General features: G+C 37.5%; 1 protein-coding gene across 6 annotated transcripts in view; it reads left to right on the top strand.

Annotated features, from left to right (window-relative positions):
• Positions 1-16,485, top strand: part of LCLAT1 (lysocardiolipin acyltransferase 1) — a 185,335-nt gene that overhangs the window by 64,288 nt on the left and 104,562 nt on the right. For 5 of the 6 annotated variants that reach the window (XM_047852954.1, XM_047852955.1, XM_047852959.1 and 2 more), the window contains 2 exons: positions 1,996-2,164; positions 12,144-12,342. In XM_047852954.1, coding sequence (XP_047708910.1) covers positions 2,000-2,164; positions 12,144-12,342 — 364 coding nt within the window. In that variant the 5' untranslated portion in view covers positions 1,996-1,999. Of the gene's footprint in view, positions 1-1,995; positions 2,165-6,459; positions 6,705-12,143; positions 12,343-16,485 lie in introns of those variants that run through there. The other variant, XM_047852961.1, reaches the window with a different exon arrangement.

Below are 16,485 nucleotides of genomic sequence, written 5' to 3'. Positions count from 1 at the left end.
AGCAGGACAGAAAAGTAATTTTAGATGAGACTTGGCCTGAATAACCCCTGTATGTTCATGGGACACATCCTTTTCTACTTGAGTCTGTATTTACATATGTGTTTAGAAGCTGACTCGGGCCTCTCATTCCCAGCCACTCGGCGAGAAGGACGTAGTATAATATCATGAAAGAAGTAGAAGGCAGAAAGGCTTGATGCTTCCAGCTGGTCTGGGGACATGGGAAAGTCATCGGAACTCTTCTGGTCCTCCGCTTCATTACTGTAAAATGAGATGTTATTAGGTGATATCTAAGAGAAGAAATATATGGAGTTAAAAGAGTTTAATCACATCAAATGAGAAATAGTTTACTAAGTGAGGAAGAGGTATGTCTGAGTCTTTGATGGATGTGTACAGATACAGTGTGGAGGCCCGTTCTTAAGTGTCTAAACAGAGCCAGCTAATGGCTAATTGGCAGAAACAGCAAAAAAGGGAGTTACAGGGTTTCAGATAGAGGAGCAGCACTGCAGATGGTCTTTTTCTTTTTCCTGTGTAAAAAAAGCTTAAATCTAAAGACTCGATAAAAGCTGCCAAGGGTGTCATCTTTCAGTGTGAAGAGGAGAACCTAGGCCTCACAAAGCAAAGCTGAGGGTGTGGAGGAACAAATACCTTTCTGGGCCCTGGGTGAGCAAAGTGGTCACTGCATTTCAGTGGTTTTTCTCTGTACCCTCAGTCCCTCACCCGACTTCTACTTAGAAGTTCAGATCTACAGTTCAGAAAAAAACAGTTCTTACTCATTCTCTTTGTACTTGGAAGGATTTTGTACACACACCGTCAAGTATTGGTAGACATTTAAAAACATACTCCGTACCCCGATAAAGTCGAATCTGTGTTGTTAAGGGATTTGACCTGTTTTATTGTCTGACATTTATTAAAGCACTTTGACATTTGAAATTTTGTTTCCTGTTCTGAATATTTAAAAAGAATCACAGGTCTTGATCACTGGAATACCTTTTGTAAAATGAAAAATGTAAGGCCATTATTGTTTTCAGAATTTTAATGATTCCAACAGTTGTATTATCCTGAGGCAAAACATATTGTTGCTCTAATATAGGTTAGGTTATAAAATCAAATGTTTGATTATTCATTTTAAACTGTGTTTCCAACAGTTTCTTTTAAAATGTCAATATTAAGTGTTTTTGGTTATGAGGACCCTGAAAGTAATCTTTTGGCAAATAAAGTGAGGAATCTGACTTCTCTTTATTCTTTCAGCTCATAAAGAAAAAGCCAGTTTAACAACAGTTGCCCAAAGACATTACTTTCAGGTTCTAGTGTGAAGAATTAACATTAAAAAAAAATTATTTATTTTGAGAGAGAGCAAAGGAGAGAGAGAATCCCAAGCAGATTCTGTGCTGTCAGCACAGAGCCTGACATGGGGCTCTATTCCATGAGCCATGAGCCATGACCATGACAATGACCTGAGCCAAAATCAAGAGTCACGCTCAACTGAGTGAGCCACCCAGGAGCCCCAGCATTTCTAGGTTTTAAAAAAAAATTTAGTGCACTCTATAAGATTGTCAACGCTTTTAGGCATGATTACCCTTGGGAAACTGTTCTGTAATTCTTGGCCCATTAAGTCGACTTTTTATAGTAGGATATAAAAAAACCTCTGGAATATTTTAAGAGTTTGTATTGGGTAACTCATACATGTTTATGTTAATACTAATAACTAGATTTAAAAAAATCAAAGGCGCTTCTTAAATAATATAGCTTTGGGGTGGGGGGAGGAGTCAGACACTTACTCTGCTGAGAGTATTCATTTCTAATGTACTGGAAATTTGTTATACCTGTAGGACATATAAGAGGGTCACCTTTATGGTATTCAAGCTCTTAAATTCTTTACCAGAGCCTTTTCTGTGGCCTTGTAATTTAAGATTATTTTATGCATTCTCAATTTGGGCAGTTTATATGTATAGTAACAAAATGTATTCTTTTTTTTTTTCTTTACATATCTTTCAGAATCATGGTGTCATGGAAAGGGATTTACTTCATACTCACTCTGTTTTGGGGAAGCTTTTTTGGAAGCATATTCATGCTGGGTCCCTTTTTACCTTTGATGTTTGTAAACCCATCTTGGTATCGCTGGATCAACAACCGCCTCGTGGCAACTTGGCTCACACTACCTGTGGTAAGCTAGAGTCAGAGTTACTTGAATGTTACCCTTTGATAACGTGATAAGCATGTGAATCCTTTCTGTTTCATAAGAGGTACATTAGCATTTAGAGGAAATACAGAAACTAGAGAACATGAAATATAATTCGTGTCCTTGAAGTAATATCTAAGAGCCATATTCCAAATGAAGAGTTTTCTTTTATATTCCTCATGAAGTTTATTTCCTTCATTGATGTATACTTTACATGTTGCAAAATGCACAAATCTAAAGATATAGATAGTTAATGATGTAAAAATTCTTCAATTTCCCTTTATTTTACGAATAATGACAATTTAAGATTGAGATGAAACTGTTGTTTTGAACTTTTAACATTGATGTGATTGATTTAATTCTTCCCAGTAACCACAGAATTTAGGAATAAAGTGATTTCCTGACTGTGGGCTAGAATGAGAACATCTGTAAATGTAAGTGCGTACAAAATGTGTAGTAGATTCTTGGAACAGACAGGTGTTTTCTGCAACGTCAGTGCATACAGCTCTGAGCACATTTCCCTGTGATTCTGAGCTGGCCCAGACTCCTCCCTTGTCTGGATTAAAGCTGCTTCAGCCCTTCCTTCCCTGTTGCTGCTAACCCACAGTGCCTTCCCCAGAAATGGAGGGGCACCCATGTAGCTCCCTTTACCTTGAATAGGTTGTTACTTCCTGAGACTGTTCTGTTCTTTCTTTTTCCTGAGCAACAGCTGAAACTTCATGTTCCTGGGTTTACTGACCAGTCATGGTAGAGGTGATGGGGACATACCCGACAAGGAAAACAGGGAGGGAATCCTTTTCTTTCAAGTGTTGAAGGGTCTTTCTTCACCCTGTGTCATTTGAAATGCTGTTGCCTAGTTGCCCTCAGGCGGACGGCCGAGGTTCCATTTGCAGAGACGAAGGTAGACTAATGCTGCGGACTCCTCCCGTGGAGGCTGAGGAGTTGTTTACAGTGCACCCTTTTCATATTTTAGAAAGGATTCTTCTGGTGAATAATTTTAAGAATTGCATTTGTGCCTTGTCAAAGGTTATTTTGTTAAAAAAATTATTCAGATATGTTTTATGAAATGTATCGTTAAACTAAAAGTAGTCCCCCATCTCTCTCTGTCCCTCCTCCCTTTCCTCTTCCCCGTTTCTTTTCTCTATTTGAACTTAATCTACAGGCACAAAGAAAGGGACTTAGAGCATACTGGTAGATGATAAATAACTGGTTCCAGATTAAGGAGAGGAATGACAAGTTGTTATTGAAAGGGTAATGATGATTATAGCTGTTAAAGCACTTATGTGACAGGTACTGTGCTAGGGGCTTTAGGATGTCTTCATTTCAGGCACCACCATTATCACCACTTTACCGAAGAAGTAGAAGCTTTGAGAAATTAAATAATTTGCTGAAGGCCATACGCGTAAGCAAATTATTTAAGCAGAGCTGAGATCAAACCTAGTTTGCTGCCATATCTAGGTGATAAGAAGAATCTTTCAGGATTGGTCAGGGTCATGTGACTTTAACTTACAGTGGTAAGAAGTTAACTGGTACCTCTTGATTGTTTTAAAAGAAGAAGGTTTGGAGTTCTTTCAAGTCAGGGAATGCCTCACTTCGTAAGGGAAAAAAAATCTGGTAACTACTAACACAATCAGTCCCGGTGGTGTGGTGATTCCTCACAGTGGAAGAGGAAAGGTGGTAAGGAATAGTCCTACAAAGCCTTTGAGAAGCCAAAGACCTAGGTTGCCGAAATACTTGGAACGAGGTACCCCTTAATAAATACTTGTTGGGTGAGAAGTGCCCTGGTCAGACTAGCCCAAACTTTGGTGTCAGAATTATGCTGGCTGGCTTCATAAAAGGAGTTGTACAATATTCCCTCCTCGTCTGTTTTGAAAGAAAATGGTGTGTCTGTGTGTGAACACAATTTAGTCACAACCTAGGGATTACATAATGTATCCTTAGTATGTCACAGTGTCCTTGGAGTTGGTATTTATTAGCACACTGCATAAAGTGTAAGGCTTGTGACTGTAGGACTTTCGTCCCCACATCCTTTGTGCTGCTGCTGTCCTACTCTGCTCACAAAATAAACTCGACAATGCAGTGTTATAATTCTTTGCTTTACATGGCCCTATTTCTTTCAAAGAAATCATAGAATATAATCTCTTATGTTTATCTAAATATTTTCCATTTATAGTATCCTTTGTTTTTCCTGTATATCAGAGTTTCTGTCTAGTGTCCTTTCCCTTCAGCCTGAAGAACTTCCTTTAGGTTTTCTTGTAGTGAGGGCTCCTGTAGATGGTTTTCTTTTATTTTGCCTTCATTTTTTTTTTAATGTGTGTTTATTTTTATTTTTTTTTTATTTTTGAGACAGAGATGGAGTGTGAGCGGGGGAGGGGCAGAGAGAGAGGGAGACACAGAATCCGAAGCAGGCTCCAGGCTCTGAGCTGTGAGCACAGTGTCCGACGCAGGGCTCGAACCCATGGACCGTGAGATCATGACCTGAGCTGAAGTCAGATGCTCAACTGACTGAGTCACCCAGGCGTCCCTATTTTGCCTTCAGTTTTGAAGTATAGTTTGCTGATTGTGAAATTTCTGGAATGACATTTTCCTCCTTCTTTTCCAACTTTCACATTCTACTGTCTTATGCTCTCCTTGTTTGTTGAAAAGTTAGTTAGCATGTATGTTGTTGCTTCCATTTATATAATGTGCCCTTTTCCTCTGGCTGCTTTTAAGATTTCTTGTTTTTCTTTCTTAGCAGTTTGTTTTGGTCATGTTATGCCTAGGTCCTAGTTTTCTTGATGTTAATTTTGCTGTGTTTCATTGGGCTTCTTGGATCGGTAGCTTTGTTTTTTCCAAATTGGAAAATTTGGGGCTGTTATTTCCTCACATTTTTTTCTGTTCCTTTCACTCTCATCCCCTTTTGGGACTAGAGTTGTAGGTTAGGTTGCTTGTATTGTTAACACAAGTCACCAAGTTCACTGACCCTCTCTTCTGCCACCTTTAACTGCTGTTTTGTTCACACGGAGGATTTCTGTTTAAAATACTGTACTTTTAGGGTGCTTGGGTGGTTCAGTCAGCTGAGCGTCTGACTCTTGATTTCAGCTCACGTGATGATCCGTGCTGATAGCATGGAGCCTGCTTGAGATTCTCTCCCTCCCTCTCAAATAAATAAACATTTATAAAATGTACTGTACTTTCAAGTTCTAGAATTTATGTTGGGTTCTTCAGTGGTTTCATAACAGTTTTCACCTGTATAATTCATTATAACCTTATTTTCCTGCAACTCAGCTCAGTGGTAAGACTAGTACCGCTTATTTTGTCAGGTCTGGAAGCAGCAGTCCCTTGCTTATTTATTTTCTTTTATTTTTCCAGTAGGAAGTACTTTGCATTGAATATATATGATCTTACAGTATCAGTGTGGATCCTCCTTATACATTAATGCAAAATTTCTTTTTCCTTTTATAATAGCAGGAAGGATTTTTGGGTAAGTTTTGTTAACTGCTGTCTATGGCAGAATTAGTCAGCAGGATCCTAGAACATTAGTCCAACAACTATTTATTAAGTGTCCACTATGTGCTGAGCATTTTGCTGGAATGTAATGACGAACAGGACGGATATGACCTCTGGCCTTGTGGAGGTAATGGTGTTCTACCTAAACTATCTTTCTTAGCTGTAGATATACACAGTTTGACCTGTTTCTGTCTTTCATTTGATGAGAGACTACTACTTCCTTTGTTAGAGGACAGAAGGTGACTTCTCAGGCTGTGAATTTTTAGAGTTAGATTTTTAAATTACTTTAAAGATACAAAGTCCATTGTTTCATTACAGCCCTCAAACATACATGGAATTTACCCACTAGAGCATGCTTATTTACAAAGTATTTCTCCAGAAAAGTAAATAAACAACTCACAGATTAACTGTACTAAGTAGATATTTCTAAAAAGTCTTCTATAAGCTTCACTTAGTTGTTGTAAACCAGAGACCCTTCATTTTGAAAACTAACCTACTTGTGTAAGAATTCCTTCCAGAACAGTCTGCAGAGTGTCCATTCATTCTCTTGGTACATTTCTACAGTGAGGGGTGGTCTTTGGTCATTCCATTTGGGGACATTTCTATTCATCATAATCAATACTGTCAAGGTCACACTTTGCACGTGTCCAAGAGCAGTGTTCACTTCTCAAAATTTGGAGTCTTTCCAGCAGACCAATTGTTAGCTAATAATCTGGGATTCTGAAAACTGTTTGGAGTTCTGTCCTTTCACCATAAGTCATGACTTAGGGATTTAGAGATCATTTTCTAACTCCCCACCTAGGATACAGGTCTCTTCCACAGCCTGCTGATTCCAGCCCAGTCCTAGAACAAATAGCCTGCTGCTAAGAAAAGGGATGCTGTGTTTGAGGAATGACTTGGGATTGCAAGACCTTAAATAAAGCAAAGGATTTGAGGAGCGAGGCTAAGTGGAGTCTGAAAGGCCCAGGCAGACTGGGAGATGAGGAACGCCACAGAGTTGGTTTTAGCTCAGTCTAAATAAAGAGTCATTGGAATGGTAAATGAGAGCTTGGGCATAATGGTAAAACCAATTTCTCTGTGACCATGAGGGGAACCTTTAGACACGGTGGAACACTTGGAAGTAGTAATCAGTGGTCTATAAAAGATCCTCAGAAATTGCTTCCATAAAGCATTATGAAATTTCATAAGATTAGTTTGTCTTCTATACTAGTTTCTAGACTAGAAATAGAAAAAAAATGTAAGAATGGTGTCTTTTTAACAGTTTTTGATCTGGATAATTTGAATTCTGGAGTTCTTTACAGACGTTCAATTTTACCTGTGTTGTATATATTTGTAATTCTTTGTGAGACCTGTAAATAATGTTAACTCGATTATGTTTTATCTGGTATTACAAATGATGAATGTGAGTTTGAGATCTAGGCTGTCCAAAAGGTTATATATAACTTTCAGGTGCATTCTGATAGAGTGCTGGATGGCAAGGGAGAGAATGCCATATGATATGCTCCTGGACAGACAGTCTGGATTTATTTTGACATTTTCCATAATGAAAAGCGAAAGATTGTTTTGGGATCCATGGGATACATGTATTAGAAATTGCACTGAAAAGATGAGGGTTGATGTTTGGGATTTATAAGGCTTTAAGATTTTTAACAACTCTTCTGTGGTGCAACACACAATTAGTAATCAACTTCATCTTTCTACCAGTTAAGGGAAGGGCATTCTGCATTTCAATTCTCTGTAAAAACTGTAAAGTATATCATTTGGAAAGCAGAATGGAGCTGATCCAAGTTAATAAGCCATGGATGATGACTTCACACATGTCCTCTGGGCCAAGACATATAATTCAGTGACTCATTTTGGGAGTTGATGGCCCTTTATACTTACAAGTATGTGCTTGTGGGTCCAAGCCTAGAGGACTCTGCCATGATCCTCTCTATCATGAAGTCTTCTGCATAGAGACTTGACTGCTCAGAGACTTGGGGAGTGGGGCTTATAATTATTTGAGTGGTTATGGACCCTTTTGAAAATCTGATGAAAACTACAGGCATTTAGCAAAGTACCTGTTCATACTTTTCTTTCTTTCTTTTTTTTTTTTAAACTAGGCTCCATGCCCAGTGTGTGGAGCACAACATAGGCTTGAACTCAGGACCCTGAGATTAAGACCTGAGCTGAGATCAAGAGTTGGATGCTTAACCAACTGAGCCACACAGGTGCCCTGTGTATACTTTTTCAAGAGGGGTCCATGTTTATTTCTTCTTTTTTTAAATATAATTTATTGTCCAGTTGGCTAACATACAGTGTATATAGTGTGCTCTTGGGTTCGGGAGTAGATTCCCATGATTCATCACTTACATACAACACCCAGTGTTCATCCCAACAAGTGCCCTCCTCACCTTCCCCCCATCAACCCTCAGTTTGTTCTCTGTATTTAAGAGTCTCTTACGGTTTGCCTCCCTCTCTCTTTGAAACTATTTTTCCCCTTCCATTTCCCATGGTCTTCTGTTATCAACTTCCGCATATGAGTGAAAACATAGGGTATCTGTCTTTATCTGATGGACTTATTTTGCTTAGCATAATACCCTCCAGTTCCATCCACATTGTTGCAAATGGCCAGATTTCATTCTTTCTCATTGCCAAGTAGTATTCGATTGTATATATAAACCACATCTTTTTTATCCATTTATCAGTTGATGGACATTTAGGCTCTTTCCATAATTTGGCTATTTTTGTTTCCATGATTTTCCACTTTTGTTAAAAGTGCTGCCATAGACATTGGGGTACATGTGGCCCTGTGAATTAGCACTCCTGTATCCCTTGGGTAAATTCCTAGTAGTGCTATTGCTGGGTTGTAGGGTAGTTCTATTTTTAATTTTTTGAGGAACCTCCACCTGTTTTCCAGAGTGGCTGCACACTTGTATTCCCACCAACAGTGCAAGAGGGTTCCCATTTCTCCACGTCCTCATCAACATCTCTTGTTTCCTGAGTTAACTTTAGCCACTCTGACCAGTGTGAGGTGGTATCTCAGTGTGGTTTTGATTTGTAATTCCCTGATGATGAGTGATGTTGAGCATCTTTTCATGTGTCTGTTGGCCGTCTGGATGTCTTCTTTGGAAAAGTGTTCATGTCTTCTGCCCATTTCCTCATTGGATTATTTGTTTTTCAGGTGTTAAGTTTGGTAAGTTCTTTATAGATTTTGGATACTAACCCTTTATCTGATAGGTCATTTGCAAATATCTTCTCCCATTCTGTTGGTTGTGTTTTAGTTTTGTTGGTTTCCTTTGCATTGCAGAAGCTTTTTATCTTGATGAGGTCCCAATAGTTCGTTTTTGCTTTTATTTCCCTTGCCTTTGGAGACATGTTGAGTAAGGAGTTGCTGCAGCTGAAGTTAAAGAGGTTGTTGCCTGTTTTCTCCTATAGGGTTTTGATTGGTTTCCTGTCTCACAATTAAGTCTTTCATCCATTTTAAGCTTATTTTTGAATATGGTGTAAGAAAGTGGTTCAGTTTCATTCTTCTGCATGTTGCTCTACAGTTCTCCCAGCACCCTTTGCTAAAGAGACTTTTTCCCATTGGATGCTCTTCCCTGCTTTATCAAAGATTAGTTGGCCATACATTTGTGGGTCCAGTTCTGGGTTCTCGGTTCTATTCCATTGGTCTATGTGTCTGTTTTTGTTCCAGTACCATAATGTCTTGATGTTTATAGATTTGCGTTAACCTTGATTCCCAAACCAGATAGAGACCCCACTAAAAAGGAGAACTACAGGCCAATATCCCTGATGGACACAGATGTAAAAATTCTTAACAAGATACTGGCAAATCGAATTCAACAGCATGTTAAAAGAATTATCAAGTGGGATCCATTCCTGGGCTGGTTTAATATTTGCAAATCAATCAGTGCGATCCATCACATTAATAGAAGAGAAGAGAAGAACGGTATGATCCTGTCCATAGATGCAGAGAAGCATTTGACTAAATACAACATCCTTTCTTTAAAAACCCTCAAGAAAGTTGGGATAGAAGGAACATACCTTGGGGCGCCTGGGTGGGTGGCTTAGTTGGGCTCAGATCATGATCTCACTGCTTGTGAGTTTGAGCCCCATGTCAGGCTCTGTGCCAACAGCTCAGAGCCTGCTTCTAATTCTGTGTCTCCTTCTCTCAAAAATAAATAAATATTAAAATTAAAAAAGAAAAAGAAGGAACATACCTTAACATCATAAAAGCCATAAATGAAAAGCCCACAGCTACTATCATCCTCAATGGGCAAAAACTAAGGGCTTTCCCCCTGAGATCAGGAACACGACAGGGATGTCCACTCTTACCACTGTTGTTTAACATAGTGTTGGAAGTCCTAGCATCAGACAACAAAATGAAATAAAAGGCATCCATATAGGCAAAGAAGTCAAACTTCCACTTTTTTGCAGATGACCTGATACTCTACGTGGAAAATCCAAAAGACCACCAAAAAGATACATGAGTTCAGCAAAGTCACAGGATACAAAATCAATGTACAGAAATTTGTTGCATTTCTATGCTCTAATAATGAAGCAACAGAAAAAGAAATCAAGAAATTGATACCATTTACATTTGTTTCAAGAACCATAAAATACTCAGGAATAAACCTAACCAAAGAGGTAAAAGATCTGTATGCTGAACAATATAGAAAATTTATGAAAGAAATTGAAGAAGACACAAAGAAATGGCAAAACATTCCATGCTCATGGATTAGAAGAACAAATATTGTTAAAATGTCAATACTACCCAAAGCAATCTACACATTCAATGCAATCCCAGTCAAAATAGCACTGGCATTCTTCTCACAGCTAGAACAATCCTAAAATTTGTATGGAACCACAAAGGACCCTGAATAGCCAAAGTAATCTTGAAAAAGAAAACCAAAGCTAGAGGCATCAGAGTCCCGGACTTTAGCCTCTAGTACAAAGCTGTAATCATCAAGATAGTATGGTATTGGCACGTTTATTTACTTCTTGAAGGCTGTCCTTCTAGGACTTGATGTCAGGTTAAACACCCATGCCCTAAAGTGAATCTCTGCTGTGGGAAAGTAACTCACTGGGTCCTGTGAGATACCTGTTTTACTCTGTTAAGGTGTTAACACTCTGACTCTATAATTCTTTGGGCATAAAACATTTCTAACTTTTCCTTAGCTGATATTCCCTTTGAACTGTTTTTTTCTTGGTCCTATTTTTGTTTTAAAGTCCTGTTGTTCACCTGTGTCATGTTACTTAAAAAAAAAGTTTTTGTGAAATGTAACAAACATATTGAAAGTTAATAAAACATAAACGCACACTTTAAAATTATATATTAAGGTGTAACTATCAACCAGGTCAAGAACTAGAATATTGGCCACCCTCCAGCAAGCCATCTAGCTTTCAAATCACAATCATCTATTTGGTAGAAGTAGCCAGTAACTTGACTGTAAGATAGCCCTTTCCTTGCTGTTCTTTACAATTTCACTGGCTATATACACCTAAAATATCTTACTGTTCTAAAAAATTTCTACAGGACACTTTTTGTTTGTTTCACTTCTCTCAGTATTATGTTCGTGTGCCATCCATGTCATAGACACCTGTAGTTCATTTACTTTCGTTGTTTCAACTGCACTGTACGTGCTGTGCTTCTCTAGAGGTTTTCATGATGTTGTTGCTGGAGAGAAGTTTTGATTTTCTTACCTTTGCTCTGTCTTGGACCAGTTTTCTCTCCATTCATAGTGAAGTCCTATATTAATTTGTTATATATAAATCATTGGAAAATTTAAATAAGGGATTGAAATCAAGGTTTCTTATTTCCTGTTTTTTTTCTCCACAAGAATTCCAGCATGGAATATACTTTCCTCTCAATATTTCACGTATATTATACGGCTGGTTAGCAGAAAAGTTAATTAAACAAATTCAGCAAATATTTGGGCATCTTCCAGGTGCCAGACACTGTTGTAGGTGCTTGGGTTGCAGGACTTTATAAACATCTGGTTTATTATTTATATATTGTTAAATAGATATGTGTGTTTGTTTAAAGAAATCATAATAGAGAAAGGTATAAAATGAAGATTTTGACTTTCTGTTCCTTCAGCCCTGTACTCAGTGCTAAATTTCTTGATTATCCTTTCTAGAAAGTAATCATCCTGTATATCTATAGCCTTAAAAAAATTATGCAGTGGAATCTTCTTGTGTATCTTTTATACTTTTTTTCAAGTTAATATATCTTGAAGATTTCAATGAAAGCTAACATTTAATTAGGAAACTGTCAGAAACTTAAATAAAACTAAAAATAGAAATACTGCCTTTATATTCTCATTCTTCCAGATTAACTTCTTTTTCCAGATTTATTATAGAAGCCATAATCTTGAGAAACACTATGCCTTTGACTTACTAGAAATCAGATTTATTTACAGAACACGATACAATTTACCTATGGGAAATTATAACTTTAAAGTGTCACATACCTATATTGTTTATTCCTTAGGCATTGTTGGAGACCATGTTTGGTGTAAAAGTTATTATAACAGGTGATGCATTTGTTCCTGGAGAAAGAAGTGTCATTATCATGAATCATCGGACAAGAATGGACTGGATGTTCCTGTGGAATTGTCTGATGAGATATAGCTACCTCAGATTGGAGAAAATTTGCCTCAAAGCCAGTCTCAAAAGTGTTCCTGGATTTGGTAGGTTATTCACAAATTATTTTAAGCTGTTCATTTAATATGTGATAAAACTACAGAATAATTTGTTAAACGCCACATAAGTATTAAAGTCATTCCCATTTTTTTTTCTCACTAGCCGAAAAACAGTCACCAGTTTGTTTTTTTCTTCATGGATTACAAAAGATTATTTTAATCTTTTTTGAAATATTTTACATTGAGAGACTAAACTGTTCTCAAGGAAGTAGATATGGTTCCAGAGAGATCAGCACTTTGAAGGACATGAATTAATAGTTCAGTAACTTTTTATTTCATATCAGGCTTATGGTGATTTAGGCCAGAAACCTACTCGAAATAATCTGATTCATCCACATTCATGCAATAAATGTAATTGACAACCCACTGGTTCTTAGCAGTGTACTAGTTGCTGGTATTTTCTGAACTTCTCTAATCCATAGCTTTTTTTTTTTTTTTTTTTAAAGTTTTCATTCTGCTCCTTGTATACGATGTTTAAAAATTCCTAGAAATGCAACATGTTGTATAGTAGGGATAAAACTTAACCCCTCCCGCCCCGTACACAATGTGAAAGGAGTGGGGGAGCAGACTGAATATGTATTCAAACCAGTTACTCACATATGGGTATATGAAAGCCCCCTGACTGCTTTATCTATTACATCTCTACTTCTGTGGCTTCCTGTGTAACATTTATTATTTGAATTCTTTGCCTTCTGAACTCTGCCCCTGTCAGTGTACTGAAATAGTTTTGTGAGGGCAAAAGGCAGGTGTTGTCCTCAGGATGGACTAATCAGGAGATTTGTACTCTCAGGATAAACTGATTTCTTACATAGCAACTAACTTCCTTTAGAGTTCACATCCTCATACAACCAGCGTGAAACAAGGCATTTTATGACCTCGCCTCAGAATGCATATAGTCTCACATATCCACAGTATATTACTGGTGGAAGCAGTTCACTGTCCTCAAGATTCTAGGGGGAAAGCACAGACTTCGGTTCTTGAGAGAAATGTCAGAGACCTTATCAGTATTTTCAAAGCTGCCACATCCCTAAAAGGACTGATCAAAAAAGAAAAGAGAAGGCATGTGTCACCAGTAGGAACAATGACAATGTCTTGTTTATTGTTCCTGATTCCGCATAAGATATAGTAACAGAATATTAAAAACATAGGAAATTACATACAGAAAAATGCAACTGACAAACTTTGTCGACAGCAAAGAACAATTTAAACAGTCTTGTGTCTAATTTAAAAGCCTCACAAAGCTTTCTGGAGGATAGTGGCAGCAGCCTGATTTTTCTCAGACTTAAGAAGTGTTCAGATTAACAATCAGAGGAAATAAAAACATGGCTCACTCATCTCTTCAGTATGACTAGGAGGCAAAGAATACCATGACCTTCTCATTGCCTTAATAGAGACATAAATTCTAAGTGTTCCTTCTGACTTCCTATTGTTGCAAGCCCGTGGGGAGGGTGGGGAGGTAAGGCTTAAGAGTAGAGGGACACAGACAACTAAGAGAACGCCTAATACCAAATGCCAAAATACCGAACACAGGTCAGACACAGTGGTTCGTGGCACAAGATACAGGGACATGACTATTAAGACAGCAGGGCATGAAGAGGCAGCCTCAGAGAAGCATTGCTTCTGAGGGAGAATCAGATACAGAAGAGTTAGCGCCTCATAGAGGTGTGGCAGTGAGGAAAACAAGGAAATTAAGAATGAGAATGTCATCAAATAATCATTTGGGGATATGAAAAAAAAAACCCGTATAAGCAACACAAAGAACAGTAATGGTCAAGAAAGCAAAACATGTAAACAAGAAATGAATTCGAGAAAAGAAAAATAGAACATAAAGGCAAAAAATCCTATCAGGAATGTACAGGAAAACAAAGAAAATGGAAATGAGGGAAAAAATTGTCAGAAAGTGGTTGAAATGGAAGATAGCCAAAGGAGGTCTGACATGTATATATAATTAGAGTCCCTAAAGAAGACAATCAAAAGTACAACCCAAGAAAACATTTTGGGCATAAAAGATAACATGAGAGGCACTTCCAGGATGAAGCATGAGCCTCCATAGACCGATTGCCCAGAGAAATGGTGAAAATTCTAAAACAACAGTCATTTAAAGTCTCTAGAAGTGGTCCCGGACATACAGCAAATGGCCACTTACTCGAGAAAGTGCACCAAGATTTGTTGAGAACAGTGAGAATCTGTGGTATTTGAAACAACACACGTTCCTTTCACCTCCCAATTTAGTCAAACAGAAATTCCACTCTAGACTGGTGCAGCCAAGAAAACAGGCCTGCCTCCCTCCCTCCTCATTGCACAGCTGTCTTCTACAAGCCCTCACTATCTTCACTCGAATAACTGCATATTGATTACATGATGACTGAGTTGTCTGGTTTCCAAGAAAGCAAATTAGGCTAGAAGTCTCTGGTAAAATAAAAATTTTACATCTGCGTATGAAGAAACAATGAGTTTAGGTCCGTGTGATTGCATTACCTTATAGCGTTCAGAAGTTTTATTCCCCATTTTATATAGTACAAAATAGATTTGAAGCTTGCACTCTCCAGATAGGTATTACTTTGACTTGAATCTAAATATAGAATATTTATCTCCTATTGTGAAATTAACTTTAGAGCCAAACATGTTTAGGCAGAATCTAGGAACTATTAAATTTTCTCTTTTAATGTCATGTATAACTGTTTTAATAGCCTTAGCTGGTCCACATTTATCTAAGAGCTTATTTTAAAAAACTAAACAATAAATGAGCATGATGAACATGTGTGGATCATGCTACAGTAAATGGGGGAGGAGTACAAATTGTAGAGCTTTAGAATGTGTCCCAATTTAAGTTGTTGTTAACTTAAAATTGACTGTTAAAGATACAAGTAGTCTTATGTAAGTCTCAGGTTAACTACAAAGCAAAACTTTGGAGTAGATACACAAAAGAGAGAAAATGTTTGGGGCCCCTGGATAGCTCAGTCGGTTAAAAGTGTCCAACTCTTGGTGTCAGCTCAGGTCATGATCTCACAGTTTGTAAGTTTGAGCCCTGCCTTGGGGCTTTGCCCTGACAGTGAGAAACCTGCTTGGGATTCTGTCTCTCTTCTTCCCTCATTTTCTGTCTCTGAAAATAAATAAACTTAAAGTTCAAGTATCTGTTGCATTTATATATAATAAACTATCAGAGATATTAAGAAAATAATCCCATTTGTAACTGTGTTAAAGAGACTAAAACACCTCAGAATAAATTAAACCAAGGAGGTAAAATAACGTGTACACTAAAAACTATAAGATATTGGTGAAAGAAACTGAAAAAGACGCAAATGAATGGAAGGATACTTGGTGCTCATGGATAAGAATAATTAATGTTGTTAAAATGTCCATACTACTCAAAGCAGTGTACAGATTCAGTGCAATCTCTATCAAAATTTCGGTGGTATTTTTCACAGAAATAAACAATCCTAAAATTTGTATGGAGCAAAAAAAAAAAAAAAAAGCCCCCAAACAGCCAAAGCAATCATGAGAAAGAACAAATATGAAAGCATCACACTTCCAGATGTCAAAGTGTATTACAAGTCCATAGTAATCAGAGCAGTATTGGCATAAAACACACAGATAACTGGAAGAGAATGGAGAGCATCAGAACTAAATCTGTGCAAATATGGTCAATTAATTTATGACAAAGGAGCCAAGAATATATAAATTGGGAAAACTGGACAGCCACATGCAAAAGAATGAAACTGGACCATTATCTTACCACATACACAAAGATTAACTCAAAATGGATTGAAGTTGAATTTGAGACCTGAAACCATAAGACTCCCAGAAGAAAACATAGATGGTAAGCTCCTTAATATTGGTCTTGGTGGTGACTTTATGGATTTGACAATAAAAGCAAAGGCAACAAAAGCAAATAAAGGACTACATCAAACTAAAAATCTCCGGTATAAAGGAAACCATCAAAAAAAATGAGAAGGCAGTCTACAGAAAATATTTGCAAATCATATATCTGACAGTGGGTTAGTATACAAAATATATAAAGAACTCCTCAAACTCAACAGCATAGCAAAAACAATGCAAACAAAAATCACACCAGAAATCCCCCAGTAAGCCTGATTTTAAAAATGGGGAGAGGATCAGAGTAGACGTTTT

Source organism: Prionailurus viverrinus, chromosome A3, assembly GCF_022837055.1.
Source record: "Prionailurus viverrinus isolate Anna chromosome A3, UM_Priviv_1.0, whole genome shotgun sequence".
Classification (NCBI taxonomy): Eukaryota; Metazoa; Chordata; class Mammalia; order Carnivora; family Felidae; genus Prionailurus; species Prionailurus viverrinus.
The sequence above is the reverse complement of the archived record's forward strand: the minus strand, read 5'-3'. Positions and strand labels throughout refer to the sequence as shown.